Here is a 10,265-nt window from a genome sequence, read left to right on the forward strand (position 1 = left end):
AAAAAAAAAAAAAAAAAAAAAAAAAAAAAAAAAAAAAAAGCTCCAGTTGTACTGACTGCAGCAGTGTCAATTGGGGCCTCCGGGTGCTCATAGCAGAGCCCCACCCCACACAACATGGGGCAGTGGGGGTTACCCCCCCCCAATCCTGTGTGGAAACTGCCACAGCACAGCTCAGCAGGTTGCTGGCACTGTCTAGGATCTGGGGTTGCTGGGGCCGAGCAGTGTTGAGGTTCGGCTGACTGTTGGAGCTGCCACAGCTCCCAGACAGCGCACGGTGCCCTGCCAAGCCACGCTGCACCCACACCATGGGGCAGCTGCCAGGAGGCTGGGGCTGGGTGGGGGAGGGGCCGGAAAAGGCTTCCCCTGCAGTTCCTCTGGCTATGCCTGCCTCTGCCCTGATGAGGGAGCCACGGGGGTTATGCTCTGGCTGCCACTTGCCCAGCTGGCGTGGGGTGGCATGATGCAGGCATGGCTCATTCCGGGCTGCAGCAGGGCATAGCCCCTACTCCCAGTGCTACTGTGCCCACATCAGCACTGGGAGTGGGGCCTCTGCCCTGCTGCTTGCCAGCTGATGCATGAGGTGCAGGATGCAGGCATGGCAGCGCTGGGAGTGGGGGCTATGTCCTGCTGCTGCTTGCCCCCTTCTACCTGGAGTGAGCTGCACCTGCATTCTGCACCCCCCCCTCCCCCCCGGGCAAGCAACAGCAGGGCAGAGCCCCCACTCCCAGCACTGCCGTGCCCACATCCCATGCCCCCCTCCCTAACACACCCCACACTCCGGCTGGGCAGCTTGTCCCAGTCCAAGCCCCAAGCCCTCCCTCCCTCCCCTCCCCTCCCCTTTCCCCCAACAGACTTACCAGCTGGATGCAGCTGTGTTAGTTGCCTGTTTAGTCTATGACTGAATCTCCGAAGCGACTGAATCTTTTCTGAAGCTTTTCCAAATCGATTTGGATGCTTCGAATCGATTCAGAGCTTTTAATTGGTCTCCGAATTCAATTTGGATTCAGAGATTCAGTCCCCGAATTGGGCCGAATCTCCTCCAAATCGAATCACCTACGTCACACAACCTTACCACTCACCTCTACAAAATCATATTTATGTGCTTCTTAGCTTGTTTGTTCAGACCTACTCCCTTCATTGTAACACAGCCCATTTTAACTGCCTGCTTCCTGCACAATCAATACAAGTCGAGACCATTTGTCCATTCTGATGATAGCAACAACACTGAAAAACAATTTCATCTTACCTTGTTAAATATTTTTTCTGAGGTGGCAGAATCAGTACGAACATCTTTCTATGTACAAAAATCCTTCCTCCAGTCTAGCTACCACCTGACTGGCTGAGAGCTGTGGAGAATGGAGTCACGTACTCATACTAGTGTTGCCACATCACAGAAAACAATTAGTGAGCCATGAGAAGTCAAATTTTATATGTGGTACCATTGTCACTGCAGAAACAATGGTTTACAAAGGTCTTTTCACTCAGAATCAGCTGTAATACTGCACAGAAGCAACCCTCCCTTTAGAAACTGGAGGTACATATTAGTAGACAAGCGTTTCAAGGATGGTGTGATTTAGTAAAATACATATTTGTAAGCCTCGTATAGATCAATCCAACCAAATGTTGATTAGTAAAGTATACCAAATAAACTCCCTCTATTACTGCTACTAATGGGATCTGTGTTGGTGATGATAAGAAAAATACTAGCTCTGACAAGGCCTTGTTTTATTACAGTTAATCAAGATCGTATTTATCTAGCTTAATTCTTGCTGAGCACAAGACCATTTTTTTAACATACAGGGTTTATTTTGCTTTAATTGAATTGTCTTCATAGTCTCCTAATAAAAATCTATTTTTATTAGATCTTTGAGGAAAACTCATTGCAGTACACCATACTGCCTCTACTACTGTTGCATCAGAGACATTCAAGGAAAAATTAGCACCTTATCCTTTCGCACCCACTTAAAGCAATCCCTTACGAACTGCCACTCCTATACTGGCTTCAGTCAATATGAACACAAGAAAAGCTCGTATAAAAAGGGACAAGGCAGTGGCAGAATTGGGAGCTAAAAGTTAAATTGGAATCAAGACATAGGATCCCTGCAACGAACATCAAAAATTAACCATTAAAATGAAAAAACAAGGAAAAACTTTATAATTTTTGGGGGGGAGGAAGACTAAGGGAGAAACAAATAGGTAAGAAGACACAGATTGTTTTAAAGCAAGTCATAGAGCTAAGCAAAGACAGAAATCTTTATTTAAAAATATTAGGAAGATCAGAATTGTATCACAGAAATAACAGGGGAAGGTGCACAGCCCAAGACAGAAAATTAGTTAGGAGTGCACTGATAAAGATTTTCTTGGCTGATACCGACAGCCAAATATTAACCAGTCATATCAGCCAATACCAATCTGATAACCCATTTGGTTACACATGACAGCAGAGGCTACTGGAGCACACGAAAAAAAGAAGAAAAATGGTTCTGTCAGTACTTAAAAATGTACTGATATAAATAAACCTCTTTTTTGGCATGCTCCAACAGTCTCCTGCATCACATGTATTGGTGTCCCAGGGCTTAAAAAGGGTGGCAGGGGCACATGAACTAAAGCTTGTTGAATAAGCCTTAGATCAAGCACCACCGCCACCATTTTTAAACGTGGGGATGCTTTTAAGCAGGGCAGAGCTGAGCGAGGTGAGGGAGGATGCAGACTGCCCACTGTAGGCTCAGAGTTCTCCCCTCTGCTGCCTTTGCCCCAGGAGCCCTGTGCTGGCCACATGTCTCTGTGCACAAGTCTGACATGCCTCCCCCAAGGGGTGTGTGCAGTGGTGGGGAGCCACCCCCCACACCAACGTCCGCCTGTGTCGCTGTCCCGCTCCCAGCTCCTGGCCCCATTCCCTCCCACCCCTTCCCCTCCACAGACTTACCTGCAAGGAGCTGTTCTCTACACTGCCCAGCTGTTTTCCTGGCCACATGCATGTGTGCAGCTGCACACACACTTCTGGCAGCTCCAAGCAGGACCCCTTGCAGGCTAGAATGCTGCCTGTCTGCAAGGGGAAAGTCAGAGTTTCCTGAGGGAACCCAGGCAACTGGGGGCCCTAGCCCTGTAGGCAAGAAGGAACCCAGGTGTCTGGGGACCCGGCCAGAAGGCATAATTAATTATATTTCTCAAAGAACATCATCAGCTACAATGACCACAAAAAGCCGATAACTGATAATGTAAATTACCCTTTTATTGGTGCCGATCTGATATGCAACTGATATAACGGTGCACCTCTAAAATTAGTATTTCAGAATAAAAAAACAAAACTAGCCACGGTTGGTACATAAAACATTCCACATGACCGATATATGAAAATGTAAATTTGTAGAGTGGATCAGATAGATCTGGAGAACAGAAAAAAAATGATCTAAGGAATACTATGTTGGAAGAAAGCAAAATTAATGGCAAGTCCACACTAGAGAAAAAGCCAGAGAAACTAGAATGATCAGGATCATTGAATCTCAAGTGGCAAAAACTGCAACTGAAGCAAGGAGGAAAGCCGCAACTAGAAAGAGAGGAACAAGCAGATTAAGATGACAAACTAGTACAAAGAGAAAATGCATGAGAATTATCAGCATGAAATGGAGATTACAGCCAAAAAGATCTTCAAAAAACAAAAGTGATTTTTTTTTTTTAAATCTTGGCTTGAATGTCTATACAGCTAGCATCTGAATGCTTCTGTAAGTGAAAAGTTTCAGTTTCATATACAATATATTTATTATATGTTTCTCCCTAAATATAGAGATGGGGACAGTTTGGAGAAAGGGAAAATGCAAAATGGGAAGTAATTCCCTTTCTGGATAGTAAGGTACTGATAGTGCACAGTGGTACTGTATCAATTACGATATATTAAAGATTGCTACCCTAGAGAAATTTGGATAAATTTTTTGAAGGCTATACAGAGAAATCTTAGAGCTGAAAAAAGATGCCAGGAAAATTATTATGAATTTTAATAGGAAATAAAACAGATAAATGGGAACAGGGTTTCCCATTTATACAAAGGAAGCTCCACTTTCAACGCTGCACTTCAAACTTATGAGTACAGATAGAAGTTCACCATAAATGCCTGCACAAGGTGGTAATCACTAGGAAGGTCATCCTATGACAACAGAGGAGAAAAGCTAATAAGGAACAGACAGACAATGGGAACCCAAACCCTGATCCTGTCAGACACACACAACTAGAATAGCCACTTCAATCAACTTCAGAAAAAAAGACTGGGAAGGACAATATATCCTACTTTAACCAAATGTTGTGATTGTTCTGTGAACTATCAGAGGTCAGGAACAGCTCAGTTGAGGGTAAGAGCTGCCCTTTGTCAAGGCTTCTTCAAGAAGGAAAAATTAGAAACCAATTCCAGTAGAAGAGAATGACATATATGCTACTATAGTCACTCCAAAAACTGAGCATATGCACTTACAGGACCAGATATTTTATCATATTCACTTAAATACAAGACCACCTGAATATAAGATGATAATTAAATAATAATTAGATTCCATGTATGGAAAATGTACACATTTGTTATAATTTTCCAGGTACAGAAACTAATCACTGGAGGTCTGCCTTGAATTTGTCCCTCTCCCACTGCTACAGTTGGAAAAATAAATCTGGGAGGGGTCAAGTAGCCCCCTTGCCCTCTGCCCCTACAACTTCTTCCCCCTGCAACATCTCACCCCCTCCTGACTGTCAGACCCTGGTCTCCCTGAGCACATGGAAGTGAGGGGTAAATTTGAAAACACTGACTTTGAAATAAACCTGTCTATAATAACTTGTATATAGGCAAATTACTATAAGTACCCATAGACTTAATTCATCCAAAGACTTAGTTTTTTTTTAAAACTGCTGCAAGGGAGACAGCTCAGTGAAGAGGAAGTTGAAATGAATTAAATGTTGTGGCTCACAATGACTTGTTGCTACTGAGGGGGGGCTGACAGCAATAGGCACTACCATATATCTTATTCAGACGGGCGGCACTAACATATCCTTCTGGTAGGTTCCCATCAGTATGCTCACCCAATATGGGTCAAGTGTTTTATAGTCATGCTCAGTGCTGGCTGCATTTAATCAGATGTCCATTACTGAGCACATGCTGCTCTTGGTGTCGATTTAATGAGACAATGTATCTAACTAGGTTTCCTTGTATGATAAGGAATGTAAGATAAGGAGCTTTTTTCCCCAGGCTGACCATAGGGCAAAACCTCATCTTATATTTGAGCAAATATGGTAAATACTAAATGGAAACAAGGGGTCTTAATTCAAGGAGAAAATGTTTCAAGAACAGAAATATTTAAAGATTATATGCGTACTGTTAAAACCTCAAGTCACACTAGCACCCCTTATGATACTCTTCTGTAGTAAAAACATAAAGGATATTTAAGAAAATGTTAGTTCTGATAAGGCCTTCATTGCAATTTTTCTAAGATACACCTACCCAGTTTAACTATGCCAAGTATGTCTAGATATCTGGATGCACTTTTGTGCTAAACCAACTCTTACTACATATTCTTAATAAATCTTGTTTTGAGTCTTAGATTTAGAGATGAAGTCATCATGATATGGCTTAGGAAGGATGAAAAAAAACAAGCAAAACACTGGCCTCTTGTGATATACAATTGTGGAAAAAACAGTACTCATCTTGAAGCACCTGTTTGGGGGAATTCTCTAAGTTACAGTCTCTACAATGTACTCCCTCTTCAAGAAACAATGCCGAGTGAGGTGTAGGTTTTCTGTTTCCAAAAGGATCTATTGGAGATGCAAATAAATCCACCATTGGGATACTGTGCCAGGCTGTACCAGCATGGGAGTGGACATAAGGGTTAGAGTGGGAGTGTGCACTTGAGGTACGTTCCCATTTTTTTAAGTGATCTTTATAAAACAAGATATTCTAAATAAAATCCATGCCCCGAAATATTAATAGTGAAATATATCTAATTTTGCACAAAATACTTAAAAAAAACTAAAGGTGAATAAAGTTCTTACACTGCATATGTTGTGCCATAACCCAGTTGTGGAGCAGCCTGTAGTTTTCTACAGACCCCTTTACCATTTCTACCAACAAGTCATAAGCAGCAGCCCTTGAAGAATGTGACTTGCATTTTGGCTGTTGTCTATCTTTTAGACTTGGCAGCAAAAACAGAAGATTGAAGATGTCTCTTAGAAACTCCTGTAAAACAATTCAATCAGTAGGTATATCAGTTTGTATAAATATTAAAAAGAACACGGACATATTATTTCATATAATTTCAATCTTTTGATGTATACTTCTTCATCAAATAAAAACAGTTTACATATCTTATATATACATTTTGAACTGTAAACTTTAACAGTGCAGCCTCTGCAATGTTAAGCAACGTACCAAAAAGTAGAATTCCCATAACATGAAAAGCAGCATTGTAAATGTCTTAACTTATCATGACTGAAAAATAAATGAGTCCACTGAAAAGGAGTAAGACACATTAACCTTAGCTGTTACCCAACTCTACTGTTTGATATAATGTTAGCAGGGGAAAAAAGTGAATGAAGGCTGCCAAACATCCACAACTCAGTAAAGTATAGACTTTATCTAACTGAAAAGTTTCTATAATGGCAGATTTATATAACCTGAGGAATCTACAACATAACAAAGATAATTGTTTCAACAGATCCTACATGTTATACCTTAAAAACTACATTTTAACACTATGAAATTTATGCGCTTCACGGTTTTGTACAATTTTCTCTTTTCTTCTGTAAATAAGTGAAGTAAACCATAATGAAAGGAACATGTACTAATGCTAAATGTGAGAAAAGCAAACTGAAATGAATGATCAACAGAATTTCTAGTATAAAAAGGATAAAAGCCTGGCATTGCTGAAACAGATGGCAAATATCCAGGGACATCTATACAGCTAGAATCTCACCTATCCAGGCATGCTTTAAGTAGTATTTCTGAAAATGCCAGTTTCATCCAGGAGTGATCAGACTAAGTGATTTAATGGTTTCTCTGGACTTAAAAATCTATGAATAATTAATTAGTCATAAAACTTTCATCCGAATCATAGTATCATTTTTTTTTCATATTGTTCATATAATGTTGACTTGTAATGTTACTGAACTATATATTTAAGGTTTAAAAACAATAATTATAGACTTTATGATTAAAATTACACATTAAAACATTTCCCAAACAAAGTAAATCTATGTTAACAGGGATATTAATAAATGGATTAAAGAGGTAGTATAAAACATAGATGTTCCAAGTCATATTAATACAGGTCAACAAATGTGAAATTATAATTTGTTACATTTCTTTCCAGATGAACATTTCCACTGGAAACACTGTGGGAACACATCTATACTCTTCCTTCAATATAGTATTTTAGTAATATTAATTCAACAGCATTAGCATTTAAAAAAAAAAAATTAAAGTGTATGTTGGCAACCCTACAATTCAAAGGCCTCAAAAGGTATGGTTATACAACTATATTTTTCAAAAGCAACATTACTCTTAAATGCAGAGTAGGAGCATGTATGTGTACAATTAATGTACACGGATAAACTCCAGAGCATATTGCAATATTATATTATACTGCAATATGCTCTCAAGTTTATTCATGCACAGCACACAGACTCCGGTCGCAGTAGCCCAGACTTGCTGGGGACCTGGAGGGTCAGCCTGCCAGCCTGGGATACTCCAACCAGGCTCCATATGCTGCAGAGCAGCTGGCTGAGACACAAGGATGCTTCAGCACAGGGCCTGCCTGCCGTTAGCGCTGAAGCACCCTGTGGTCACAAAAAAACTCTGCAGCAGGGCAGGACTTTTAAAATACCCTGCTGCAGAGTTCTGTGCGCCCTAATAGAGGCGCACGTGTAGACGCCGAGACATTTACTGTGCAGATAATTAGCTCAGTAAATCTCTCATATAGATGCACCTAGTAGGAAGTAATAAAAAATTGGGCGAAAGTTGTGTACAGAAGGTTTAAATAGTGAGGAAGGATCAGAGGCTTTACAGACTGATTTATAATAGGTTTAAAAAAGGGCAGGTTGATTTGCTAATTAATGGAAGACAGTGGATAGCTGACAGGATGAGATTTTGCTTGTCACAGGAGAGTTGTTAACTGTTAGCAATCATTTGATAAAATACAATTTGTTGGCCTAGTAAGCCCTAGATAAGCCCTAGTAAGCACCCAGTACCTACAAGCTAATTATCTTAGGTTAACTATGTAAGTCTGAGTAAAAAATTCTAGAGTATATTTTCTTCAAGGAGACAAGACAATGTAAGCACACTTTGCAGACTGAGATTCTCTCTGGATCTTTATGATATGAAAGACCTTCCTTCCTCCCTCCACCGCGTACAGAGTGAATTTATGTCAATAATAGACATGATTTGAGTAGAGCAGCAACAGCTTATACAAAGACAAAAAGACACCATGGAATTTAGAAAGAAATATCTCAACAGTTTATTTGCATATATCTTGACTAAGGGTGAGACCAGGAGCCAAAGTCTGCATCTAGATGCTTTTACAGAAATAGCTTTTAAAAATAATTGTTTAGTTGAGCTTTGAATATGGCAGCTGTTCTTTTTTAGTTAGCAAATTAAAGGCCACACAGATACGCAGAGAGCAAACTTATGGAAAAATGCAACAGTAATAGGACTGCTACATTAACAGGGCCACAGGATTGAGTTTTATCACTAGATGCTATTCTGTTTGTCCACAAATTACTCATAGAATTTATAAGCTTGTCTACAAGCAAAGTTGACTAAGTCATAGTTACATTTTCTTATCTTCAGAAACCAAAAGCTAAGTAAAAGCAGGGTTTGAGGAGTACTGAATGGGATCAATTAGCAAAAGTATAAATGTGTACAGACTGCCTGCTGTGTTTTCATTTTTATTTGTTAGATGACACGGTGCATTTTTATTTTATTACATTAACTAAATTCTTATTCTTTGATTTTTTTAAAGCTTTTCTCTTCCTTTTAACCAGTTTATATCTGTCAAAGGTCAGCCTGAGGACAAGATGCAACCTGCTGCTACAGCAGTTTTAATAAAAGTTAATACATGCCATGACAGTGCCACTTCCTGAATTCCTTGGATTCAACTAGTTGTCAACATAGAAATAAGATGCAGAACATCATTAATATACTTTAATTATTAATTCTTACATTGGCAAGCTGTTAATGCCTTTAGCAAGGCTAGAATTATTGACATACATTTTCAATAACAATGTCACCCTAAGTTGTCATTTGATGGCCTATCAATTTCATTTCTAAAATCACTAGTGACAATCCCAGAGTACAAGTGAGAGTCATTCAAAAGAAAAATTTCTTAGGATTTTTTCAAAGAGATAAAATTCTCTCCCATCTGATGGCTGAGCTCAAGATATCCACACAGATGTTATGAATCTACTACTGCATCAAGCAGACGTTAACAACTACTGTCCTTGTAATTTCCCATAAATTCCCAACATATTCACAGAGCCAGACTGCTCTTCTAAATGTTCCCTGGCATTTAGGAAGAGATTCTTTACAAAGCACATAGGCTTACAGTATCTCCATGAAAAGCCTCTGTGGTCTTATTTTCACTGCATGTGGACAGGGCCATCTACAACATTAACAGTCAGATAATTTCTCCCCATGGGATGGAACCTTATTAGTCAGATTGCATGCTAATTTCTTACAACTGCATTAAGAGAAGTTTTCTGTTAGCCGATGCACTCTTAGTCTGTTTCACACTTCAAAAAATGTAATCTAGTTCCATCCTGTAGGAAATACAGAACTGGAATGCTTGGTTTCTTTAGTGTTAAATTTTTCTATCTAGGTACCAGTAGGATTTTTCCCAAGCTCTTGTATATGCCAAAAACAGAAGGAAGGAAGGCCTGAAGGAGGTTAGGAGAGGATATATCACCTTGCAGATGCTTGCATTTACACCCCTGAAAGCACAGAAGAGGACACTGGAACTCTTTACTTTGAAAAGGACTGGGCCAGAGGTGGGAACTTTACAAACTTTTTTTTAGCTTGACCTGAAAAACTCCTGAAAGGACCACATCTACCAAAGTCTTACAAGTCAAACAGTACCTATTTGCCTTTGCTCGTGTGTATGGATGCAGAGGCTCCAGCCAATTATGAAGTATCCACACTGGGGAATGGCTGGTAGTGGCAGATTTACCTTTCTGTAACTTATAAGACTTTTCTTCACATTATTTAAGGCTAGTTTCTTTTATGCTGGAGGAGAGAGGGAAAG

At 39.9% G+C, this 10,265-nt stretch overlaps 1 protein-coding gene across 1 annotated transcript in view; it reads right to left on the bottom strand.

Annotated features, from left to right (window-relative positions):
- USP34 (ubiquitin specific peptidase 34) overlaps positions 1 to 10,265 on the bottom strand; it is a 210,217-nt gene that overhangs the window by 66,429 nt on the left and 133,523 nt on the right. The window contains 1 exon segment of the mRNA XM_006016759.2: positions 6,025 to 6,208. Within this exon segment, the coding sequence (XP_006016821.1) occupies positions 6,025 to 6,208 (184 nt within the window).

The sequence above is a fragment of the Alligator sinensis genome, unplaced genomic scaffold (assembly GCF_000455745.1).
Source record: "Alligator sinensis unplaced genomic scaffold, ASM45574v1 scaffold219_1, whole genome shotgun sequence".
Classification (NCBI taxonomy): domain Eukaryota; kingdom Metazoa; phylum Chordata; order Crocodylia; family Alligatoridae; genus Alligator; species Alligator sinensis.